Below are 27,346 nucleotides of genomic sequence, written 5' to 3'. Positions count from 1 at the left end.
TTGTGCTCGTTACAGGGGTCTCAAAAGCCCGCTGCGAAGACTGTTTCCATGCCGCGTTTGACGTCTGTGAGCTCCATAGCACGAACTCAAACTGTGCCATCAAGCAGAACTCTAAGCACCACGCCCCCTGCTGCCAAAGTAGTTCCAGTCGAACAGCCAAAGAAGGTACGTTACTGCATGAGGTAGTATTAACATGGATGAGGCTCTAACGTCTTTGCTTATATATCGAGGTTACTGCTTCCATACTTCCTCCAGTGGCCAAGTGGCTAGAGCAATCTGCTTAGGTTGCGGGTATTTGATGCTGCACTTTGTTCTAGGCTGCATGCCTATACCAACTGACAATTCTGCCCTTTTTATTTCGCTCTGTGTAAATTAATGCTTGGACCATAGATCGCACTACAATTTCTTGAGCTTGTCCTGTGATGGCAAAACAGCCATGCCTATCGGGAAAGGAGGCTTGCATGATAAGCTAGCAAAAGAACAAGAGAATACACAGGTGGCCATACCATTTTGAAGTTCCTGCACCAGCTCATCAGGATTAATTTTGAGTCTAGTTGAGTCTGCCTAATTGTTTGACGGTAAAAGACTGCACTGCATTCTTAAGATGCCAAGGACTTAAAGTAGCAAATGTTGAGAACTTTTCCTGCATCGTAACGACCTGAACAGAAAGGAATACCTGAAACTTGCATCGCACTGATGTACTACTGCTGATATTTTGGTATGAAGTTACCTGCCGTGGTTGCTCTTAGTGGCTTTGGTGTTGAGCTGCTAAGCATACGGTCACGGGATCCAATCCTGGCCACGGCGGCCACCTTTCGAAGGGGGCGAAAGGCACACGCACCTTTGCACTTTGATTTAGGTGCAAGTCAGAACCTCGGGTGGTCAAAATTAATGCGCCGTACTGCATGCCTCATAATCAGATTGTGGTTTTGGCACATTTTATGTGCCAAAATCATAATCTGAGTGGCCTGAGACGTGCTTTGTCATTTTCCTGTAGCATAGTGTTTTAATGCGGAGACGGGAGACTAAAACTAATCGAGCTGGCGGGTGACTCCTAAATGCTGTGCCGCCGAAGCGGAACATGATGTTCGCTTCCAGCCACCTGCAACACGGAATGGCAGCATGCGTAAGCTGTTGACTATTAAAAGTGTGCAGTATGCTTTCAACAGCAGTATGTTGTATGCTTGGCGAAGCAGGTAGGTGAAGATGCTTATCACAATAGAACTGGTGGTGATAGCTGCAAATGCAGCACACAGTAACCCACAAAGTGATGTACTGGAGTGCGTGCATAGGAGGGTGAGTGCTGCAGGGAAACCTCTGTGGTGGACCCTACTGTTCTCCGTCGTGCATGCATTGCGCCTTTTATTGTTAACGTGGGATCTCTGCCAGCCGGAAAACATATGATACTATTGCAGTTTGGCGATTTACTGACTGTTGGTGCCGAAAGATCGTTTTCCAGGAGCGCAGTAACTGGTAAACAAGGACGTGTATTGGACATAATTTTTTGCGTTCTTGATTGAGGATGTTGGTGCTGGGAAATTATGCAAAACAGGATCGTGTGAATGAGGTTCCACTGTACACAGAAACATATGTACTGTGTGCAATAGTGGCGCACATGTGCTGCTGTGCTCTCTGTCGATCATTAAGCCACTCAGTGTCGCCACGTGTTAGTCAGGCCGGTCTCCTCTAGGAACGTTGCTAAGTTGTCATGGACCCTTTCACGAGACTGTGCATTAGTCTTTCTGTGGGACAAAATTACTCGAATTGCCAGGAAATACAAACCGGAACTACTTTGCTCAAAAAGAGTTCCTATAATGCACTAACTTAACATACTGAAACACAAACCACCAGTGTTACAACAGAAAGTTAATACTACTACACAAGTTTCATCGGGAACTGTCTGTGTAGAAGCTTAAGACACATGGGCGCGCACAATAATGTCCATTTTAAGCTGTTCACGTGTCCTTAAACTATCTGAAAAATCACCAGGAAACGAACCAGCTACCTCGCACAACGTCCACAGTTGCGTTGGGTACCTGTGTGGAAATTGTCCAAATCTTTCTTCTACACCAGCAGCAGTTGTAAAAGAATTCTAGTATTTTGTTTAACCATATGTTGTGTTACTGCAAATCTATGGGTTCTGTGTTCGTTACGGTAAACAGTATTGTCATGGTATAAATAACCTAGAGGGCCACAAATGGCCGGCAAGGAAAACTTTGCTTTGAACAAAACTAACGACAAAAGGTTGCCAGATAACTACATTAATGCCACCATTAATAGTGAAAGCTGTATCACCACCTGCTTTCAAGCTATACATAATGTTACTATAGCAACAGTAATCATGACGAGTCAAAGTAAGGATATATCTAAATACAACTTGCTGGGCACTGAGGGTTAAGCTTAAATGGCCCTTTGAAATGGCCTTATGAGAAAGAAAGGTTGACATTGTTTTGACAGCTTTATATTCCAAAGCACATTTGTCTTTACTAGTTTGAAAATTGCTTTGTTTGTTGGGCTAAGCATTGATTGGCTAGCTTTAATGGGCTCTGTTCTGAGCATGCCTGACGATGCTCTCGCCATAACTGCTGTCGATTGCAGCCCACCACCGCACCAGTGTCAAGGCAGGCTCCATCTCGGAGCGGTACCGCACCCATTGCCATGCAGCAGAGGACGTCGGCAGCAGACGTCTCGAAAGTGGTGCCTCCCGAGTCTCGACCCCTGGGCCCAAACCAGGAGCGGTGTGACATCTGTGGCCGGGGCTTCAACAAGGACCGCATTGAGAAGCACAGGACCATTTGCCAGAAGGCAGCATCCAAGAAGGTGAAGGTCTTTGACGCGACCAAGATGCGGACAAAGGGAACAGAGGCAGAAGCATTTGTGAAGAAGGGCTTCCACAAGAAAGAAGTACCGGTGAGTTGGTGTGTTTTTTAGATGCGTGAAACAGCCTTCTTTGCTGCACACAGTGCTGTCCTCCTCTAGAATGCTCCTTTAGAGTATTCTAGAATGTTCCTCCGCTCAGCCCTCCACCTCATCTCGAGGAAGTGGTTGGCAGCAGTGCCCCTTGACAGAAGTGGTCACTGCTGTTAATTGATGCTCCATGGCAATTCTTGAGAAGCGTAGTGTCTTCTTCAGTCGAAGGGTGGCACTCTGTTCTACTCGGTTTATTGGAGGAGGAGCCTCGAGTGGAGAACGTTTCAAGAATATGGGAGTTAGCCTTCTGTTCGTGCCTCAAAATGCAATGCATTCTCCCTCTGTCCCGCTGTGCACTGTCCTGTCGTTCTCGCTGTCATCCTGTTTCAGCTGTGTTGTTTTTTCAATTGCTATGCACCAGCCGGCCCGAGTATGCACCATTCTTGAAGTTCCCTCAACGCATTTGCCGGGGTGTGGTGCAGTGCACGGGGAAGTTTTAAACCTGCAATGATTTGAAAGGAGTCATCTGGCACCTGTTCATGGTCTGCCATGTCTGGCTGCTGAAATATGCTCAGATCTGCCCGAGCATTTACAGCAAAGCTGTGTAGGAGAGTTCAGCAATGGTTTTCGTCTGATGGCTGCAGTTAGGTTGTGTTGCAGCATGGTTGGTATTGACGAAGTAAGGGCACATTGTGCAGAGGGGAGCCAGCACGGTAGAGTGAGCGCAGCATATATCGGTCTCTATTGGTCCCATGGGGAAACAAACAGCTCCCTCTCACTGGATACTATTAGTACCAATACCAGCCTATTGGTCCTATCAGCGACAAATAGCTGTCACTCATTGTTATGGATGCAAACTATATATTGGCCTTATAGACGTCAAATAGACATCACCTGATGGTACCCGTAGAATCTAAATAAATTCCATAGAGTTTCAATAAGTTAAATATTGTAACGCCTTGTAACAGTATAGAATCCATAGGATTGCTTTAGTGGACCAATAAAAAATTCTATTAGCATTTTTGCTATGGCCAGAAACATGTCTGATATCATCATCATCCTATTTGTTTGTCCACTGCAGGATGAAGCCCTCTCCCTGTGATTTCCAGTTACTCCTGCCTTGCGCTAGCTGATTCCAACTTGTGCCTGCGAATTTCCTAATTTCATCAGCCCACCTAGTTTTCTGGCATACTGAACTGCGCTTCCCTACCCTGGGCACCCATTCGGTAACTCTAATAGTCCACTGGTTATCTACCCTACGCATTACATGGCCTGCCCAGCTGTGTTTCTCTTTACGTCAACTAGAACATTCGCTCTCCCCGTTTGCTCTCTGATCCACACATCTCTTCTTGTCTCTTCACGTTACACCTAACATTTTTCGTTCCATCACTCTTTGCTCAGTCCTTAACTTGTTCTCAAGCTCCTTTGCTTCTGCCTCATGTTAGCACTGGTAGAATGGAGTGCTTGTACACTTCTCAACGACAGTGGTAAGCTCCCAGTCAGGATTTGGCAATGCCTGCCATATGCACTCCAACCCAATTTTGTTCTGTAAATTTCCATCTCATGATCAGGGTCCCCTGTGAGTAATTGACCTAGATAAACCTACTCCTGTACAGACTCTAGAGGCTGACTGACAATCCTGAATTTGTTTTCTTGCCAGGCTATTGAACATTACCTTTGTATTCTGCATATTAATCTTCAATCCCACTCTTACGCCTTCTTGGTTAAGGTCCCCAATCATTTGCTGTAATTCCTCCCCAGTGTTGCTGAACAACAGTGTCATCTGCAGATTGAAGATTGTTTATATATTCGCCGTCTATTTTACTCCCAAGCCTTCCTAGTCTAATAGCTTGAATACTTCTTCTAAGCATACAGGGAATAGCATCGGAAAGATTGCCATCTACCCCTTTATTCATGGGTAATTTCCTACTTTTCTTGTGGAGAAGCAAGCTAGCTGTGCAGTCTTTGTAGATATTTGCGAAGATGTTCACATATGCTTACTGCACTCCTTAATTACGCAATGCCTCCATGACTGCTGGTATCTCTATGGAATCAAATGCTTTGTCATAAGCTAAGAAAGCCATATGAAGCAGTTGATTGTATTCTGCAGATTTCTCAATTTCCTAATTGATGACATGGATGCAGTTCACTGCAGAATATCCCTTCCTGAAGGCAGCCTCTTCTCTTGGTTGATTTAAGCATTGCTCTGATTCTGTTGGAAATTATCTTGGGGAAGATTTTATACAATGCTGAAAACAAGCTAATGGGCCTATAATTCAATTTTTTAATGTCGCCATTCTGATGGATTCATCTAATGTTGGCATTCTTCCAGCTCTGTGGTACACTGGAGGTCATGAGGCATTGCGTATAAAGGGCCACAAGCTTTTCAAGCACAATATCTCCTCCACCTTTGAATAAATGTACTGTTCCATCTTCTCCTGCCACTTTTTCCTGTGTCGTGTCTTGCGAGGCCCTTCTAACTTCATCTCTAGTTAGAGAGGGATATAGCAGCGTCTGATAAAGCAGAGGGTATAGAAGTACTAAGTTCAGTTGTAGTGAAGCGGTGGAAAGACTTGTGCACATCGGAGGAATTGCACTGCATATGGCGAAGCATTTGCGGATGTCTTGGCCAGACTTTGAGTAGTGGAAAACCAGACCCCTAGAACCACCATATTACTTAAGCGCTACCTTATACAGCATTGCTCTTTTCTGTGTACAAGTTTCTCAGATTTACATATGTCAGCAAAAGCTTTTCTTTTTGTTATTATTCAGAATTTTGGTAGAAATTTCTATTGCTACTACAGTTGACTTCCATTAATTCGACCTTCATGGGGCCTCCGAAATTGATGGAATTATCCAGTTGGTTGAATTAAACAAGATACACAGCATCAGAAGCACTTGCAGCTATAACGTGATTAGAAGGACTCTTACTTAAGTATGCTCTACTAACTACACAGTTGACAAAATCGAACAAAAGAACACATTGCCCTTGCTTCCACTGCCTAGACATTGCGATGGTGTCATTGGCCCGAAATGTCTTTATGTTGATGCTGTCATTGTGTCATCACCGGGGCCTTCGACGTACTAAATGTTTGCTGTCTGTAATATGTCGATGACAGAGATAGCAGATCTCCGAACTTGTCTCTCCATGTGTAAAGTGTCCACATGCTGATCGCGCTGATGTCGCATTTGCAGGTGAAAAAGGCCAACTGGCGTGCCAAGCATGAGGAGTTCCTCAACGCAGTCCGGCAGGCAAGGATGGTGCAGGAGCACCTGGCCGCCGGTGGCAAGCTGTCGGACCTGCCACCACCACCTCCATCGGAGAACCCCGACTATGTGCAGTGCCCCAAGTGCCTCCGCAAGTTCAACGAGACTGCTGCCGAAAGGCACATTCCCCGCTGCAACCTCACCCCCAAGGCGCCTTCCAACACTCCTACCAGAAGGCCAGCTGCCCTCTATGGTCGCAAGTGATGCGACTCTTTGTGGTTGGCCGGCCATTGGGAGGTGAGGCATTTTTGGGGGCTTAGTGGAACATCCTTGAGGGTTGTATTTGTGGATGATCATCTTTGGGGGATACGTGATCATTTCCGTAAAATTTTAAGCAACTTGGCACCGGACACGTTGGCATATAAAGCTGTGTCCTCGACACTGTGCCAAGCTTGCTGTTGGCTGCATACTTGAATGCATCCGGTGTCAAGTCGCACAAAATTTCAAGCAAGCAGTCTTCTTCTTGAAAGTGAGCGTTGGGGAATGCCACTCCTGGTTAGTGTAACAGCCAAGTAAGTGCCAAGTTGGGGGAATGGCAGGTGGGCACGCCGAGACGTTGTGGCATCCTGAGTGGTATCTTCCCGTGCCTTTAGTACTGCAGGTTGCATAATCTCAAGTTTCGGAGACGCTGGCGACTGTATACGCAGACATATGCGGTGTCGAGTCGCACGAAATCTTGTGACACTGATACTATCCCCCAAAAATAATTGACCAGGAATACACTTCTCGATCATAGTCAAGCGCAAGATGAACCCGCAGCAACCTTGACGAAAACGTGCTCTGTCACAATCTTGTAATGGCAAAGGTGCTACGTCTGATGGCTCTGGCGGTAGGTCGTTGACAATGCCACACCCATCCTTTGGTTTCGTATCAATTGTAACACACAGGGATTTTGTGGGCCCACTTTCTTAGAAAAAATTTTTTGTGTTTCAGTCCAGTAAATATGGTACTTTTTCTGTTGCTTTTGTATCACCGGGTTTTTGTGAAGGCCTTCTATCCTGTAATCCTGCATTTTGAAGTGGTCTTGTGGTGGTGAATATTTTTCAAGCTGGCTTTAAGTGTTACGTGAGAACAAAATGGATGAAGAGTTCCAGTAGTTAACTCTTGTGCTTGGCTGTTATTCAGCCAAGAATTTTAGTAAGCAAACATAAGACCATCTTCCCTCGGTTGCAATTTTAGAGTTTCCTTCGCTCTCTTGATTTCACTTTCTCACTGGCATGACGTGTTGCAGGTGATGCCGCTTAAAAGCCAGTCATGAACGCACAGAGTTGAATCATCCAATCAATTCATATCGTTAGTTTACTCTTCCACAAAGCTTGCAAAATTTGTAATATGCCAAGGGATAACTTACCCTACTTTCATTACTGAGAGGACATTATCTACTCTCCGAAAAAAATGTGAAAATGTGAATAGGCAAAAAACAATGTGAATGTCCGTTACATGTAATTATGTGGAAGTTATGTGCAGCCACTCTATAGCCTCCCAAAACTCAAGAGGAAGGTTTGGAGCTTGAAGTATGCCACTCTTACGAATGCAGCAATGCATTCTACTTGTTTGCAACCTGGTGGCATTACTAATTCTTATGACAATAGTACACAAAGGGGAAGTTAGACGGAAAAAGATAAACGCGGATTAACTTTAGAGTAGCATTTCTTCACGCAAAGTGTAGCATTTGGTGGCACAATTGTCACATTGCAATATCCCGTGACAGATCGTATTCTACCAAGTATCTCAGAGGCCATGCTTTGAAAGACACCGCTGTCTTCATTGAGACAAGCCTGCACAGGGAAGGCACGACACTCCCACAAATGGGGCTGGCAGAACAGGGCGAGGATGTATCACGCAAGTAAAATTGATGAGGCTGCATTTCCTTTGATGTTTAAATGTAGCGCAATTTAAGTGTGGCAGTTGACTGATTTATAGATGGGATATGTAACCTCACGGGAGCTCCTGTTTTGAGCTTTGCATGTACTGTCCTACATTTACGTCACATTCATTCTGACTGAAACTGTTCAGTAAAAGCAATGTTTTGGATACCTGTGAATGCAGATTCATTGGTTCAGCTTGACTTACTGTATTAAGGATACAGTTGAACCCCGTTGTATGAGGAACGGATATAACGGACAGTCGGGTATAATGGACACTATTCGCATACATGGTTGGCCGCCCTATCTCTCCCATTAACTGGACCTCTTTTGTAAGAGACACCGGATATCGAAGACAATCGGTTGTTAAGGACAAGTTGTCCGTAAATTTTGGTCAATAACCTTGCTTGTAACAGACATTCAAAGCTTACATGCGGTGCCGTCGGCCACTGACTGCAGTTACGTCCGTTGTGGAAGTGAAAAAAAAAAATATACAGTTAAAGACCACTGCAATGGGAATGCTTCACAGAGAAGCACTTCAAGCTTACCACCAAGGTTACGTAGCGAGCAACTATGCGCCACAGTGATCCGACCACAAAAGACAATGAGGAGGACACTCAACCACGCTCCCAGTGCGCGAGCAACAAATCGGCTGTGACATGACAAGACCGTAGGCCAAAGGCACTTGGTCCCGTTAAGCGGGCCCACTTTTCAAAAACCAGGCCTCAACATCTGTCTGGTTTTTCCTCGCCCAGAGGTATGAGCGGCGACCACGCGTGCAGGCACTTGAGCGAGGCAAACTCTTGGAATTGCTCGGTGACAACTCAACTTCAAGCCGCCGGCATGGCAGCCGGTGCGCGCGGAGAGACCGGAAAGAGTGGAACATAAGGGAGTGATGAGGGGAGCGTAGTTGCGAGAAGCGTAAAAAAAAAAAAAGCTATGACCTCCAAGATATGCGCGCCGGCGCGCGCAAATCTCGGAGGTCATAAAAGAGTGAGTTTTGTTTTTCCACTCGCCTAATGGATGGCGGTAATTGCTTCTTCCACCTAGAATTACTCTATATGGCTCCCTCAGGGAGCCATATATAGTAACTCTACTGCCACCGAAGCGGCAGAGACAGGAGTTTCATATTCCGAGGTCGGCTTGAGCGAGCTAGAATAAGCTGAAAGAGACAGTAGCCAAGTCAAAATAAAAAGAAGCCGGTTGTCGTTATGGACGACAGTGGTCTGAGCAACAAATCTCAAAGGCTATGCTTTTAGAAATTGTCTATTTTACCCATCATTTTCACCATTTATACATCCGTGTATATTTTTTTATTTAGTTTCGTTATAATTTCTAGTTTTGCTTCGCTCGGCAAGCCCGCAGGTAACTCGATCAACTCTGTCCACAGTGTATAGCTGAATCGCCATCGCCATTGCCCTATTGTTCCAGTTTTCTTTTTCCATGTGCTGTTGTCCGACTGATCCATGTGCAACTGATCTTCACGTGCTTCATCGATGTGGACAGCTGTTGCCTCGCTGTCACTGCGTCAGTATAGAGAACAGCTTCGTCAAGCACCGTACTTGCCTGACCGTTGCGAAAAAGTTCGACATCATTGCAGATATAAAGTGTGGAATGAAGCAAGCTGATGCTGCCAGGAAATTTGGGTTGTCCAGAAAGACGGTCATTGGGATTTGGACCCAATGAGAGAAGCTGCTAAAAGAAGCGCCAACCGGAGAAAGCAGATCGAAACTGCGTAAGTCATATCATCCTGCCTTAGAAAAAGCACTTCTGTGGATACAGGATGTGCGGAGCGAGAACATACCGCTCAGCGGACCCTTCGTTCAAACCAGAGCCAGGCAGCTTGTGTTTGGCCTTGGCATTGAGTTTGAGGCCAGTCAAAGATGGGTCAACCGCTTCAAGCGTAGGCATGGAATCGGCTACAAAGCTGTTTGCGGCGAAAGCGAAGCTGCCGACGAAAATTCCGTAAGGCAGTGGAAAGACGGACATTGCAAACATTGCTGAGAGGAAGGAAGGCTTGCGATGTCTTCAACCTGGATGAGTCGGGAATATTTTTCAAATGCTCCTTGGAAAAACGTTTTGCCTTGCTGGTCAAGATTGCAGTGGAGGCAAAAAGTCAAAAGATTGTATTACAGCCATGTTCTGTACTAATATGGACGGAACTGAAAGAAAAAATTCTGGTTATTGGCAAGTCCAAAAAACCACGCTGCCTAAAGAACTACTGTATGACTGTAGGGTACACTGCAAATAAGGCTGTGTGGATGACAGCTGAGATTTTCAACAAATGGCTGACTAGTTTTGATCAGAAGATGGCAATGAAAAACGGAAAAATTCTCATGTTTCTAGACAGCTGTTTGGCACACATGAAAACCTTGCCACTGAAAGCTGTTGAGCTGAGCTATTTCCCACCCGGCTGCACGTCTTTGCTACAACCTCTGGATTAAGGGGTCATAAGAGCTGTTAAAGCAAAGTACAGAGAACGGCTTGTTCAGCAGCTGCTGTTTGATATGCTGCAGAAGCAGGAAACAGCGATCAACTTGAGGACAGCAATTGAAATGCTATTTGGCTCCTGGAATGACGTCAAATGCAGCACTGTGAGAAGGTGTTTCCGTAAAGCAGGTTTTAATCTGTAGCAGGAAGACATAGACAAAGACATTGCAGATGAAGACTTTGATTCTGTAGAGGAGTCAGAATCTTGGCCAATCATTCAGAGGAACTTTAATGAGTCGGGCACATTTCGGGGCTTTGTTGAAGCAGATGACAATCTTGCTGTTACAGAAGACCTCTGTGATAAGAACATAATCAGGATGGTGCAGGAAGATGAGAAAAGTGAAGACAGTGCCACAGATGTGTCTGACAACGAAAGTGATTGTGCAGCACCAATGACTTCTGGGGAGGTAATGACAGTACTTAGCAGAGTTCGTCACCACATACAGCTTTGGACCAGTGGCCGTGAAGGATCTCAGCCTTGTCACCAAGCTGGAAGAAGCTGTGCTGAAGAACACTGTGAATGCAGCCGTGAAGCAAACCAAGCTTGAGAACTATTTCACCACTAACAAATTTTAACAACAAATGTCATATAATAAACCTTTTCAACACGTTATAGCCTGCTTTTGTGCTTGTTTTAGTTGTACGATGCCAACATCGAAATAAGGGCTGGTTAGAAAATTGGAACTTGGTACCTTGCTTATAAGAGACCTCTCATATAAGAGACATAAGCTGCTCCCCGGTACGTGTCGGCTATAAAGGGGTTCAACTGTATATGTATAGGCACTGAATGGGTAACCTTCTCACATAGTCTTATTCTAATGGCTCAGTGTAGGTATGGAGCCTTGCGGAGAAACTGTCTCTAGGATTTCCCACAGAATATATGTGTTATTAATTTCATGTTACTCGATTTGTATACACTTTCAATCGTGACTGTGCTAGGATATGATTGCTGAATAACTCATGTTTGTCATATCCTTGCAGTGACTGCGGACTGTCCTGAAACATGCTGAGAAGTCTCGAATCTGTTCTGCTGCTGAAGTGACCAGCGATATAGACGTTCAACGACCTTCTGCAACAGAGCAGTTGATTCCCACCAATATTTTTATTCCTGGTTGTTTTTCAAGACAGCGTGCCACAGGGCATTGGTTCATGTCTTCCGTAATGTTATTTTCACAGCCGTGCAATTTAAAAGCAAGAACTGCGATGTTGCATCCTGTGAGAAGGTTCCCTGTGACTTTTGTTCCTCTTCACTGCAGCTTTTACTTCCTCCATCATAGCGTCTAATATAGCTTTACCGTGCTTTGCCACAGCTCTTGTTATGCATGGTCATTTTCAGTGACAATGTGATGTAAATAAATGCTTTTTGTCTCGTATTTGACAAACAATATTTTTTTATAGGTGAATTGAAATGAGGTTGGCACCTTTGGTGATGCACCTACTCCTTGTTGCAAGGAAAACTAAACGGTGAAAGGTACTGTGGACAGCGAAATATCATGAACATTTGTGGAGATCTACACACAACTGAACGAAGGCACAGAACATGTGAAAGTGCACAAGTGTAAAAAAACTGTGCACAAGATGACAATTTAGCGTATGAGACTGCTGATGTAGGCATACATAACTACATACTGAGATAGTGAGTGGAGACATGAACATTTAGTTCTCTTAGCCCAAGATTTTTGCATTTCATAGAAAATATTTTTAAAGCGACAAGTACTCTTTTTCTGTATGTGCTCTGTTGGCTATGGCCCAATATATATTTTTTTTTCCAGGGTGTAGTCTTTGTAGTCTTCAACTACATTTGTGCAAAGTGGCATGACATTCCTTGAAGCAGTATGAATAAGGCCTGTGTGGGTTGTATTGAGCATGGAGGCAGGAAAACCAAACGGGCCCTGAAGTCTCTCTTTGCTATGCCATGCTTTACAGAGCAATTGAACAAGGCCGACAAAGGCTGCGAGCGTAAAGAAGGGAAGCGGAGCTCCTCTTAGTCCACTTGGTGCCCACAATAATGCCGTGGGACACCCAAACTTCCCATTTGCCCTGCACAGGTGCAGGTTCAATTTAGGCATCCATATGTCTATACCCTCTTCTTATAGGGAGCCTTGAAACACTTTTCTGAAAAATCTTAAAATGACCGCTATTAAGCACGTTGTCCCACGAGCTTCGCCCAGAAGAATTGTTCGAATCCTTCAACATTAAATGGTGTTATCCCACCCATTCCTAGTTTTCTCTCTCTGCTAGTGCACTGGAAGCTATACAGTGGAGAAGCCACTAGGGCCCCAGCCAAAAGCTGTGTCGCTGTGGCGAAAATAGGGAAATAGGGAGCCTACATGCAAGTGCTATTTTAATGTGGTGACAGCCTTTGTAAGGGTACTTGCCACCGCCAGATAAATTGGCGGGGTAAACTTTCCGACAAATTATAAGATGTGGGCCATACAATGGCGATAGACGAGCCGACAGACCACGTTTCCCGCAACCCTTGGCGGCGTATGAAACTAAATAACTTTTCAAGATTAACTTTGGCCTCGGCATCCAGAGACATAATAGCGTGTCTCAGCGCAATACAGGGCACGTCTGCGTTTTAGTTAAACATGCTAGTAAGCACAGTCTTTATAACAGCAGACTTCGAAAAACACCTTTTATATAGGTACAACTGGAAGGCAACGACAATCCTTAATGCAGTTTACATTCTTGGCGTGAGATAATACTACCACGAGCATGCCACCATGGTTTTTATAACTTGTTGCTTTATATGTGTCGCACGATGTACAATTTAAAATAAATTTGCAACAATACCTTGATTTGGCCGAGTTGGTTCATCTTGGCAGTTTTCATAAAAAAAAGTGCTAAAGACGAAAATGAAGTCAAAGGAAGTCCTGTCGTATGTGTTCCTTCGTCTTCATCTTTAGAGCTTTGTAATGAAAACTGTGAAATAAATTAGATGCGTTATAAGGAAAAGGCAACATATAAAAGATGTATCCAGGCTTCATGAATTCATTGGTATAAAGCTAAATTATAGAAATTTAATAGATTGTGTGCCAACATGGGAACAATGGAGCTTGTCAAAAAAATGAAGCAGCCGTCACTTTTTGCGAGATTGGGGACCAAAATGGCTACTCCCCAAATTTAGCGGTAAATACAGAGGTAAAAATTTTGGTGTTGTCGCCACCCTAAAACAGCGCTTGCACGTAGGCTCTCTACAGCGTATTCCAAATAAAGCCCCTTGATAATTTGAAAGTATCGGCACTCTGCTCCCCACGACACTTTCCTCCTTGATTCTCCTCACGTGCCGGCTGCGAGCGCTGCGCACGGCACGCTTTTTCTCGATTCCAACAGACGGGCTGCAGTATTCAATGGAGGCGCATGATTTTGGGCCAGCTGCGCGTCCCAGTGGTGTGGGAATTTTTCCAATATGGTAATAACAGCATTGAGAATGCTGAAGGTAACGTTTATGAGGAGGTTGGCTTCTTTTTAAAGCCGTATAAATGGGGCATACGGATGTAAAAGGAGCTTTGTGGTGAGTTCTATATACCAGACATTTGTTTCTGCCACATGATAATAAGCTGCTTTACTTTGTGCATCTTATATAGTACTACTTGTGGCACATCCCTCCGTATGTGGATTTTTTTCCTTGCCTGTGCACTGAAGGTATTCAGCGCGCCTTCTTATAATGAATTAGCCACAAGTGCTTAGTCCGTCCATGTGTTTGTCTTCTCAGTGTGAAAGTAGCTTTTGTGCTGTGGTCTCTAAACTGAATAAGATGGCTGTGCAATCTCGGTGCGAGCAGGCATGCGCGATCATGTGAACACCACCCTGTGCATTGCCTGTATGCATGAGAAACCGGATAATAATTGTCACCCACTCATGAGCACATGGCAGTGCAATTCAAAGCGAATTCAAGAACTGAAAAATAATGCAGTAATTATGCTGAAGTTGTCTAAGTATGTGTAAGCATACCCCCAAATTTCAATTTAGCCCACCCCGAAGCTTCAGGTTCGCCACTCCCAAATTTCAAGTCGGCCTCTACAAAATTTTAAGTTGACCCACCCCTATTACAAGCTTTCCCATACAATTTCTGAGGAGCCCTATGTATCTCTATGGGTATTCTCTTTTATTTAGTTTTTGGGAGATTTATGTTCCTCATCGCTTATAAAGCTACCAATCTACATTGACACTATTGTAATGATTAAATATCTTCAGCTCGCAAATTGCGCAATTTTGTGCAGATACAATGCATGTACTTTTCGCGTGACGGGGCTGGGGTACTCGCCAAAGAATGCTTACGCATTAGCAACGCAATGTAGACTATAGCTAGCTCTCATCACCCAAAATGCCACTGGAATACTTGCCGTTAATTTTTTTCAGGGCCTGCATTCATTGCAGCTAACTGACTGACGCATACATCAAATGTACGCTGGAAAGAACGCTCCTCTACAAGCCGCTATTCGATTTTCAGCAAAACAGGCAACGGATGCTAAAATCACGAAAAATGCGATCGAGAGGCTGTATCTTTCTGCATAATTGTTCACAGCGGAAAGCAGAACCTATAGTGCTACTTTCCGACTCAATAACAGTTGACGACGTGTGAGGTGATGGAGTCCCAGCACAGTATTCAGCATACTAAAGACAGCCCCATTTTATGCAACTTGCCAATTGTAGCAGCAAAAACGCTGGTGAGCAGGTCAGAAGAATTTAAAAAAAAAATGAAGCATTAGGGGATCCTTTGATACGAGCAGTAACAAAGGTGCCTTGCCTCGCAAACAACACTATTTTTTGTCGGAACAATCTTCTTTCGGCCAACGTGCAGACACTGCTCGCTGCGCATGCCGTCACGCTTTCCATGTGGTATCATAAAAACTGCATAACCATCTTGGGGCTCCTTGCTGCAGTTATATGCGCTACAACACCGCACAGCGCTAGCACAACACCGCAGGAAACGGAGCGTGCAACGTTCGCTGCGCCGAGCCAGCCGAGTTAAGGAGAAAAATGGCGCCAGCGAAAAAGAAAAGCGAAACGCAGTATCCGCGCGTTTCCAAGGGCAACGTCAGGGAGACCAATCATCGTGCAGAAAAACGGGCGCAAAACTGATTCCCGCGGAGGGGCGAGGGGACGCGTGAGGGGTGAGGAGGAGGCGAAGAGGACGACCGGCAGCGGCAGAGCTCAAAGAGTGGCGGTATTTTTATAGGTAAAGGGTTTGTCGCGGCACCTCGTGGTGGCCGCGGTAGACTGCACTACGCAGCACGCTGCTGCCATCTCGGAGGCCACGTGTAGCAGACGCAGTTACACGTAGTGCGAATATCAAATGATTTTTGTCTTCTTGAGATCGTAGGCAGATGTATTTTCCACTTATTTTACTAAAAAAATGAGTAGTTTCGCATTACTCAGAACGTTTTCGCGACCACGAAATCAACGAGTAGAGAGCACGCACCTGTTCACCGCCTTTGACGCGAGATTGTAAATTCCCTGCTGCATGCATGCAATAATATTTGGCCCATGTTCACAGGAGCCTCGTTAACAGATCGGCAACATTTTTTTTACTATGTATAACGAGTATTTCAGGGCCCCGTTAAGTTGGTTGATCGCGTAAAGAGTGGTGATGAGTGTTTTAAGTGCATTACGTGTCGTCATGGCATTTTTGAGGTATATGTGAAAAGGCGGCAGCGCAAAAAGACACGGACGGAGACCAGACGACAAGGTCGCTGATGCCGTTTCAAATATGTACCAACACTCACAATTCGCTACACTAATGAGGTATATGCTGCGTAATATACATGGACAACAGGCATGTCTTCTTAGAAAGTCAGTGGAGGAAAATGGCCATGTTTTTTTTTATCATCTGCTTTTCAACAGTATAGAAACTGCTCCGCACGCAGAAAAGAAGGTCACGCGAGAGTGTCCTTTAATTTAACGTTACTGGAGAAGGGTAGGCGTATACTGCAAGTAAAGATTTCACCATGGAGAAGCTGACCCCCTTCTTCGCTGATGGCTTGAATATGCCTGTGTACGCCTACCTGCTTCACCAATGTGAAAGGGAACACGCTGGTGTTCTAAAAAATAGTTTACGGCTGTAATTCGTTCATTCAGTAATAGTGAAAAGTGGAAGGAAAGAAATTACTGCTGACCACACCGTATAATTTAGGCAGCTGAATGGCGGCTATAGCGGAGGATGTTGGGTGTGTGTATAGTGAACTAGTATTCTAGTTCACTAAAGGTGAGTGTTAGTAAAGGAAATGGCGAGGGAACTGCATAGAGGATAAGGTAGTACTACCACTTGTGCGTGTCACAAAAAAAGTACCCTATTACAACTGCTTCATTAAAAAAATGGAATATATTACATATGCATATTACTGGCCCCAAGAGAGCAACTGAGAATTTACTAAAATGTAGTGCATTACATTTACATTACTTTTCACCGAACCTTTATTAATATTGTACAAAGAGAGTAAATAAAACGAGCTGACCTGGCACACATGTTTGTCTTCGCTAACAACTGCTTTTCAAAAATTGTTGGCTATCATCTTTCGGCTTTTTCCTTGCGCAGTGAGACTCAACTCTAGCTCGATGATGTGGGCTGAAGGAAAAAGTGTCGTAAAGCGCGAACACCTTGCGCGCAAACTCGTGGTTACTCAGTGCCACGATGCTTGCCACCTGGGTCCTCTCTGAAGCGCAACAGTTCATTGTTGCTGGGGGTTGGAGAAGGCGTTCTTGGCGGAGCCGACGAAAAGTGCAAGAAAGTACTTCCGTAGATGGTTTCCTGGCATGAACGCAAAAAAAAAGGACATCGCTATCTAGCTAGAGCAGCGCCTGTTGTCGGCCGACAACTGGTGGAGCGTAAAGATGAGATAACAAATTGCTGCCCCGGTTTGCCGGTCGGAACATGCACGTCTACAAGGCTGCTGCATATGACATGACTGCGGTCGTTTTTACAGCAGCTCTCGCCAAACTCAAGTGCTGAAAACTGTGTCGCCTCTTGGAGCGTGTCCATCCGTAAATAACTGGTTGCATGTAATTGGTCACTGAGAAAGAAAAAGTAATTTAATTGCAGTGAGTGTTACTGATTAAAGAATCCAAGTAATGAGTCAATTACAAAACTACAAAAATATGTAATTGATTACAAAAAAGCTTATTACGTAGAATTTGTTATGTAGTAGTCTGAGTAGTAAGTACTACATAATCATTTACTCACCACTTCACCTGTCGTTTGTATGCCGAGTAAAATCAGCAGGTGTTTGTCACACAGCTCTGCACGCTGGCACTGCAGTTAAGAGTGAACAGTTCTACTTGGAAAGTGGTGCACTACTATTTGATATGTAGGCGTGGCATTAAAGAGCCTCTCTCGCAGAATGCCATGTTTACAATTCAGCGCAGAAACAAGAGCAGAACAAGACGCAGATTAGCATTTAGGTGTGGTGTTCCACTTCATATTGCTGTTTTGTGCACAGAGACTAGGCAGAGCTCCCAAATGAAATTCTATTCACTGTGCTAGCCTCAAATTTGGAAAATGAGATTTCCATTACATTTTTAGTAGAAAACAATACAGAAAGGTCACACCGATTGGTTCGAACTTGGGTCGATGGATTCACAGACCAGAGTGCTAACCGTTACACCGTACTACGACGCCGGGAATCGAAGCCAGGCCTCCTGGGTGAGATCCAGGTATCCTAGCCACTAGACCACGCCGGAACGAAGAATTGCGTTGGGCAAGGCGGCTTCTTCTTTTCTTTCTTTTTCTTTATTGCCAGTAATTAGCAGTACATAGGAACGGCAACATAAGCAACTTATGTACACACACAGACGAATTTCTCGTCCTTTAAATTACGAATAAATAATAAGTGAAAGCCGCCTGTTATATCGGAACTGGCGTTGTTCAAAAATTTTTTAACACTGACCAGGGGCTCCATACTGGTCATCCAAGGTGCAAAACACTCTTGTGTAGCAGCCACATCAAGAAAACGTGTTATTTGTTCTCGGGAATACACACGGGCTGGGGCTTCCATCGCGATCGTAATTAAGCTTCCCATGCGGGATCACCGTATGCAGTAGAGGCCAGTTAACAATATCTGATCGAAAGGTGTTCGGTCGTCGTCATCTATCGGTATATATGTGGAGCGATGTGGGTCAAGAAGGAATTATTTCTTTATTGTTCACTGTAAAACATCCAAAATGCCCGCCCAGCAGCGTAAAAAAAGAGAAATGAAAAAGAAACATGCTCTATTGTCGCAGGTTGTTTGCATATGAAGCAATGTGAGCCGTATGGCATGTAAAAGGCCCTTTCTTCTAAGAACGTTGCAACTGAAAGTGTACCTGTGTTTAGCTTGAAAAACAAACTTTTCATACCTGCCGGTACGATATTATCTTCACGCGTTTTAAAACATTCTGCCTGGGGCCTCGACTGTGTATGGCTCTCTACAGGGATGGGAAAAAAAAAGGCTTTCCAATAAATCATTGCGCAGCTATTTCCTTGGGACCGTAAACAGTTATTCTTTCTATTGCCGCACAGCAAGGAAACGAACACGGATACAATTTCTCTATAGAAACTAAACACTACCCCGGTACACCTTGGGAGCACATAATTAACTCTGGTAACAAATGCGCGAGCCTAGCTTTACAGAGTGTTTGAAGAAGTGGATCATCATGGCTTCTGAAAAAGAAAGAGCCGTCTAACAAGTCGCCTCACAAACAGGTGGGCCAGCCCTAATCATCCATCTTTCAACCATTTGAACATATTGTTGCGGCAGCATCTCTCCCATCCGGAACACCACACGAACACGGAAAAGTTGTGTAATTTCTGTACATTGGCCATGTTACAGAAGATGAATTGCATAACATACCATAGGTTAGCTACAAAAAACAAATTGCCGGCAGTAGCCCTGGCAAATACTGAAAGGTGTTTGGCTTTCCACGCCTCAGCCTTCTCTTTAGCACTTTTCGGCTCGCACTGCCAGTATTTGTCGCTCTGTTTATAAGCTTCAAGTGGTACGCATAAGTATTTTGCTGGCGTTTTCGACCACGTGACATTCGCAAGTATAGCAGGCGCCTTAGGCCATTCGCCATGCCAACTACCGAGGCACTTGCTCCAGTTGACTCTACTTCCAGTGATTTCACCGAAGTATTTTTTTTACAACATTTATCATTTGCAAAACGCTCTCCTTGTCTTTGCAGCACAAGGTTACGTCATCAGTATTGGCAAGGAGTTTTTCTGACGCCTACATCGTAAAACCACGAATACAATTGTTCTCAATCACTGCCAAATGGAAACTATCGATATAAATACGGAACAAAAGTGGGCTGGCTGGGCAGCCTTGACGCACGGTCCATTGAATGCTGATGGCGAGCCCCCATTGACTTGTTAATTATAAGCTTAGTACTGACGTTGCGGTACATCATGGCTACCCCGTCAGTAATAATGGACTCGACATTTATATGTTTTAGAAGGGCAAGTAAAATAACATGAGCAACACAGTCAAGAGCTTTCTCGAAATCAAGTTGGAGAATTGCAGCTCGCGACCTTAGGCGTCACAACATTCCAGAATTGATGTCACTATGTGTATGTTGGCGCTAATGGTATGTCCTTTGATGCCGCATGTTTGGCGCCGACCTACTATGGTTTCCATTACTGATTGTAACCTACCAGCGATTATCTTCTTGAATATTTTGTAATCATTGTTGGTAAGTGACATTGGTCTGTACGACGTCACATGTTTTAGTTTCGCAGGCTCGACAGTGTGCGCTTCACCTACAGAATATTGCAATGCATTTACTTCATACTCTTAGATAAGTACGTCAGCGAGTAGAGGCGACAAGTCTAATTTCAACTGCTCATCAAAAAAATCCCCGCCCAAGTACTCTGCATAAATGGTTATCACTCGGTTAATCCCGACAGTTCATTGAACGACGGCTTGATTGGCTGCCGAATCCTCGGTACGCAGTTGCTGCTTGCGCTCGGCTCCACGAGCCTGTTCTTGTGGCCGGGCCGTAGCATCGGCACGAGGTAGACGATCTCGTTCCCAGTTCTGCTCGCTGCGTTGCTGATCGAGAGCTGCCTGCTCCTAAAGAGCACTTATGACGCGTGGCCTATCCATTTCAGAGCCGGAGAGAAATTGCGGCGCGCGCTCGGCTGCGACGGGGAGCAACGACGTCAATATTGGCGCAGCCAATCCAACACCACATTGAGAGCACAAGGCTTTTTTACCCCGATCCATGACGCCATGTTATCTGGCCCGACTGCCATAGAATTTAATGGGGATGCTCCCGAGTAGGCAACAACGATTTTCACTGCTTTCGTCACGCCAGGCTTATCAGTTGCAATTTCGGGCCAGGTAGCGTGACGCCATGAATCGGAGTAAACATACCTTGTACTATCCCGGTGGCGTTGGCTAATCGCGCGCCTGTATTTCTCTCTTTATTTTTTCGCAAATGCGCACGGGGTTTCACCGGAGAAGTTTCCGGAATCCAGGCGGCCGACAGACGTACGGACGAATCGGCTAGCCATATACAGCTTCGCTGTAAAAAAGCGGCACAAACCCCATCGGGACCAGGTCATTTTCCTGTTTTTAAATATTCATTTGCCTTTAAGTTCGTGTGGTGATATCGGCCCAGGGGTCAATCTCCGCATGGCTTCCGTTGGCTGTTTTCGAGCAGACGCTCTTTCGACGCTAGCGCCAAGGTCCCCTTCAGTTACGGCCCTAACAGGAGGGCGATGCTCTAGCAAAATGGCGGCGCACACGATTGTTTACGTTGTCACGGCAACAGGACCAGCAGCCGCGCGGCGCCTCCTTTCCCTAGCGTTTTTTTTCTTTTTGTTTTTATTGCGTCGATCCGCTGCGCTTCCTTTCCCCCATGCCGCGCGCGCCGCTTACTTTTGTTTTTGCCTGTACGCGCACGCTACGGCACACCACGAGCTTGCGCGTGGTGCGCCGTGGGCTATGCGTTGGCACGCACGCAGTCTTGCCCGTACTTATATCAGCATGTGCCGGGACATAAAAAAATTCCACTTCCAACACAACAAATCTTTGGTCTCGCTTTATTGACTTCGTTTCCGAAAACAAAGATTTTTCTCATAACGTGGTGTGATACACGCTCAAAAATTAACAAAAGGGAAATGTGCATGACATATACATCTAAACACAGAAGTTTACAGAGAGTAAAATAAAAAAAACCGCTAGAAAACTCGAAGGCCGTTTCATGTACACAAACATAGAAAAAAGAAGATTTTTATATAACACCCTCAAGACCAAAATATAGGCGAGCTTCTGATATATGCACTAAGATATTGCACAAAACTGGACGACGTGTGTGACCTAGTCATGGCAACTAAAGAAAGAGAACACTCACAGGTAATAGCAAATCAGTGACACGCAAAGTTAGTTTAATGGGGTTTAATGGCGCAAAAGCAGCTAAGGCTATGCTGCGCCAAACACGAGGTGTTCTAAAATACAGTTTATAAAGTGAAAGCCTGTGTTAATAATCTATATTTTATGTAAAAATCCAGTGTCGTCTAAAAATTTACGGACGTCACATAATGGGACTAGCGGGTCATCACCTAAAATTAAAGCAGGGTGTAAAGGTATGTGTAGTTGATATAATTTGTGCAAAAGTGTTCGTCTGTGTGTTTCAGTCTGCGTACATGTGAGTAATATGTGCATAACTGTTAATGGCTGTTGACATTTCTCGCATGTTGGTGTGTCTTCTTTCGTAAGTAAGTAATTGTGTGTGAGGTGTGTGTGCCCAATGCGTAGCCGGCATAAAACTACTTCGATGAACCGCTCTTGATGATAACACGACTTCCACTCGCCAACTATGGGTTTCGTGAGATGTAGCTTGTTGTCAGCACAATGGTCCCATTCGCGTTGCCATTTTACCGTGAAGGCTTTTCTAATTGCACGGATGCTATCACTATATGGGAGTGTCGTGTTTGTAATATCTTTGTGCGCTGCCATCAATGCACATCTATCAGCTGCTTCGTTACCTGGTATCCCAACATGGCTCGGGACCCAGCAGAAACGAATTGACCTCCCGTATTCGTTAAGCACCAACATGTTTAACATGTCTCCTATCAGGGGTTCACACTCAGATTTCAGATGTAGTGCCTTCAGTGTGCTTAAAGAATCTGTGTATATGACTGCATGTTTGTGTTTATCAGTTATAATCTTTTTAACAACAACCCAGATAGCGTAAACTTCAGCCGTGAAAACAGAAGCATGTTGTGGTAATCGAATACTTGTTTCCCAATTTTCCGCTACGACCCCCACACCCACGTGATCTTTTGTTTTAGAGCCATCAGTGTAATATTGCATGTTATTTTGATATTTGTCCTGAAGAGCATTGAATTCTTGTGTAATGTGTTCGCGTGGAGTATCTCTTTTCTTTAAATGTGCCAATGTCCAGTCGCACAACTGTGTGAAATCGTACCACGGGGCCAGCCGTTGTGGTTTCTTGGCAACCTGGAGGACTTCATGGGGAATGTCATAATCCCGACAGTATTGCTCATACCGCAGGACAAGTGGCCTAATCATGTTCGGTTTATTCGTGTAGTGTAAGCGTGAGTTGCATTGTGTGAGGATGTTGTAGCATATGTGTTGCGGTGATGACTGAATTCTGAGTACGTAGGAAAGAGTGAGTAATGCTCTGCGCTGCTGTAAGGAGGGTTCATTACATTCGACGTATAAACTTTCAATGGGTGAAGTTCTGTAGGCACCACTCGCCAGTCGCAGTCCAAGGTTATGTACTGGATCAAGTCTTTGGATGTAGGATTGTCTGGCTGAGCCGTAAACAATGGAGCCGTAATCTAAAAGGCTACGAACAAGAGACCGGTAAATACGTAAAAGACACGTTCGGTCGGAACCCCAGTGCTTATGAGATAACACTTTGAGGATATTCAATGCTTTATTTGCCTTAATTTTTAGTGCTTTAATGTGGGCAAGAAAGTTTAGTTTTTTGTCAAAGGTTACTCCCAGGAATTTATATTCTTGTTTTACCGGCAGCGCGACATCATTCAATCTTAAAACCGGGTCTAAGTACATCCCTCGTTTTTGCGAAAATAGCACTGTAACAGTTTTCTGAGTAGAGAAGCGGAAGCCATTTTTCTCAGCCCACTCCATTAGTTTATTTATTGTTATCTGGAGTTGCCTTTCACATGTTCGTAAGTTAGAGCCGCGGCACGCTATTTGTAGGTCATCGACATATATGGAGTGCATAACAGAGGTGGGAATTACATTGTTGACAGAGTTCATTTTTATTATAAAGAGTGTTGTGCTAAGTACGCAACCTTGTGGCACGCCGCTCTCCTGGATAAATGTGCACGAGAGCACAGTGCCTAGACGGATTTGGAATGTTCTGTTGGACATAAAATCAGCGAGACAGTTTAGCATTTTGCCACGGATTCCTAACGCGGCGAGGTCACGTAAGATTCCAAATCTCCACGTGGTGTCGTACGCTTTCTCAAGGTCGAAGAACACCGCCAGGCAGTGCTGTTTGTGTAAAAATGCTTCACGTATTTCGTGTTCAAGTCGGACGAGGTGGTCTGTCGTTGAACACCCTTTCTTATAGCCACACTGGTGAAAATCAATGGAGTTCCGTTTATCAAGCGTGAAGGTTAACCTTGCATTTACGACACTCTCGTACGATTTTGACAAACAACTTGTCAGGGCAATGGGTCGAAAGCTGCTTGGGGATGTGGGGGATTTTCCTGTTTTTAAAAAAGGCACAACTATTGCATTTTTCCAACATTTTGGCATGCTTCCGGATTCAAATACTTTGTTAAAAAATTTAAGGAGAGCATCTACGGATGCTTGGGACAGGTGTGCGAGCATAGAATAATGGATCTGGTCAGGACCTACTGCAGTTTTTTTGCCAGCACAGAGAACCCTGTTAAGCTCTTGTAACGTAAATGGAGCGTTGTATTCGTCCCTTGACGTACAAGTAGTTGGTAGTTTTTCTTTTTCTGCGGATAGTTTGTAAGTTAAGAACCTGTTTGTATAATTAGCCGAGCTAGAGACGTCATAGAAATGTTCCCCAAGTATATTCGCTTGTTCTTGTAGTGTTGTCTGAGTGCCTGAAGGTGTGAGTATGGGTATCGTGTATGGTGTGTAGTCCCCCTTAAACTTCCTGACCTGTTCCCACATCCTTTTGGATGTGACGGTGCTATTAATTGTTGATACATATTTTTGCCATGAAGATTTTTCTGCCTGTCTCCGAATGTATCGAGCTTTCGCTTTGGCTTGTTTAAAATTTAGAAGGTTGTTATGTGTTGGGTACCTGCGTAAGATTCCCCAGGCCCTATTTTGCAGCTTTTTTGCTATGGTACACTCGTGTGTCCACCAAGGATTTAGCTTTTTGCGAACAACGCCAGAAGATTGTGGAATGGCCTTTTCAGCTGCAGAAATAATACAGTTAGTAAATTTTTCATTAATTTCGTCGATGCTTAAGTTTGTTAAAGTGAGCTCCTCCAGCCTGGCACTTTCTGTAAAAACAGCCCAGTCTGCCATTTGTAACCTCCATCGGCGTGGCCTGTAGGATATAATGGGTAGCGTTGAGGTGAGGTTGATTATGGCAGGTAGATGATCACTGCCATATGAAGTCTCGAGTACATCCCATTTAAAATCTGTAAAAATGTCCGGAGAGCAAAAGGCTAAATCGAGGCAGCTAAAATTGCGTGAACTTGGTGAAAAATAAGTTGGCGCACCTGAGTTTAAAAGACAGATATCGTTTGACAGAATAAAATCTTCAACGAGTTGCCCTCTTTGGTCAGTTTTGACACTGCCCCAAAGAGTACAATGAGCATTAAAATCGCCTACTAAAACAAATGGTTCCGGTAATTGTTCTGTTAAATTTTCTAACTGTTTAGTAGTGAAGTGGGTGTGAGGTGGAATATACAGTGAACAAATGGTGATGGTTTTATAAGATAGAATGGTGACAGCTACGGCTTCTAAGGATGTATTCAATTGGACATTTCGGGTAGGAGTGCCGCCCTGTACGACTATAGCCACTCCGCCTGACAAACGGGTGGAACATTCGCGGTCCCTTCGGACAACGGTGAAACCTTTGAGAATTTGACTATTTTTCGCGCCGAGATTCGTTTCCTGAAGACATACAGCAACTGGTGAAAAGGTGTTGATGATGTCTTTGATGTCACCTAAATTGTGTATGAGACCTCTACAATTCCAATGGATAATAAAAGCCATTTTGAAATTGAAAGGTAAGAATTGGCACTATGGAATGAATAAGAGGTGAGATGTTAGGTGACATGGAATTTAAAAGGCTTATACAAATGAGCGATAACCTTTAGGTTATCGCTTTCTTAATCTGAGTTGTTATTGGGATTTTGTCCCGCTTACCGCGCTCAAGAGAGCGCTTGTCCTTTGGTGTCAATGACACCGGGGTTTTTGCGTCGACCTCCATCGCTCTCTCTGAGGCGCTGGAGGATCGAGAGTTAGGCGCCGAGACACGTGTCTCGGGCCTTGGGGTTCGCTTGATCTTAGGGCCCTGCGGGACTGGTGTCTGCAGGGCATTTGAAGAGGATGGAGCAGCGTCGGCTGCTTCCACCACGGGGGCGGGAGGGGTCACTGCGGGACCACTGCGCGTGGGCTCGGAGGACTCCTGAGGCCTCTGTGACGCTGCCCCCATCTGCGTCACATCGGCGTAACTTCTTCGCGGAAGGTACGACAGCCGCTTTCTAGCTTCATAGAACGAGATTTTTTCTTTGACTGTTAAAGCAATTACTTCTTTTTCTTTTTTCCAGCAAGGGCAGGACCGCGAATAAGCGGGATGATCTCCCTTGCAGTTGACACAAAGTGGAGAAGAGGTGCAATTGTCAGTTTGGTGATCGTTCGAACTGCATTTAGCACAAGTATTTCGTCCTCGACATGCATGCGAAGCATGTCCAAACCTTTGGCATTTGAAACATCGTCTGGGGTTCGGAATATATGGTCTAACATTTACCTTTACATAACCTGCATCCAGCGAGGTAGGCATTACACTCGTTCCAAAGGTGAGTATTACATGTTTTGTGGGGATTTCTTGGTCGTTCCTGCGGATGACAATTCTTTGGACTTTGGTAACATTTTGTTCCTGGAAACCTTCCAGCAGTTCTTCGTCGCTTAAGCCAATAAAATCTTCCTCTGATATTACACCCCTGCTTGTATTTAATGTTCTGTGCGGTGAAATTGTCACTGTTGCGTTACCAATACTGGTAAGTTCTGTGAGCTTTTGCGCTTGGTCTTTGTCATTGAGTTCTAGGAGGAGGTCCCCGCTAGACATTTTTGAAGCTTTGTATGTAGGTCCGATTTTTTCTTTTAGACACTTGGCCACTAGGAATGGAGAGAGCTTTCTCACTGGTACGTTGTTTTCGCTGTGCAGTACATAGAATTTAGGAAATGATGGAACATTGCTCCGAAAAGAGAACTGGAACGTTGCTTCGGTGCGGCATCTTTTCAGACGCCGATCATAGAGAATAGAGGTTTGCGCTGCCATGAGAAAATTGTGTATGTTCGGCAACAGCGCCGACCGCCCACCACGGAGCCCAACGAGGGGACGCGGCAGAGCTTGTGTACAAGCCTGCACGACGCCAGCCGTACGCCGTCACTATAACCAAATATGGTGTACCCAAGGTAGGATATCCACACAAGGTTAACCCTTGCCGCCGTGGAGAAAGGAAGTAAATGGAAGAGAGAAGAAGACAGGAAAGATAAAAAAGTGAGAGATAAAGACTAAGATTTGGGGAGAAAGAGACAGGAAGAGGCGACTATCGATTTCCCCCGGGTGGGTCAGTCCGGGGGTGCCGTCTACGTGAAGCTGAGGCCAAAGGGGTGTGTTGC

At 44.8% G+C, this 27,346-nt stretch overlaps 1 protein-coding gene across 1 annotated transcript in view; it reads left to right on the top strand.

Annotated features, from left to right (window-relative positions):
* The window catches only part of LOC142587709 (uncharacterized), a 28,693-nt gene extending 16,788 nt beyond the window's left edge, over window positions 1–11,905 (top strand). The window contains exons 4-7 of the mRNA XM_075698900.1: window positions 16–165; window positions 2,599–2,910; window positions 6,106–6,414; window positions 11,514–11,905. Of these exons, the coding sequence (XP_075555015.1) occupies window positions 16–165; window positions 2,599–2,910; window positions 6,106–6,381 (738 nt within the window). The 3' untranslated portion in view covers window positions 6,382–6,414; window positions 11,514–11,905. The remainder of the gene's footprint in view (window positions 1–15; window positions 166–2,598; window positions 2,911–6,105; window positions 6,415–11,513) is intronic.
* Window positions 11,906–27,346: the final 15,441 nt, after the last annotated feature.

This window comes from Dermacentor variabilis, chromosome 7 (genome assembly GCF_050947875.1).
Source record: "Dermacentor variabilis isolate Ectoservices chromosome 7, ASM5094787v1, whole genome shotgun sequence".
Lineage (NCBI taxonomy): Eukaryota > Metazoa > Arthropoda > Arachnida > Ixodida > Ixodidae > Dermacentor > Dermacentor variabilis.
The sequence above is the reverse complement of the archived record's forward strand: the minus strand, read 5'-3'. Positions and strand labels throughout refer to the sequence as shown.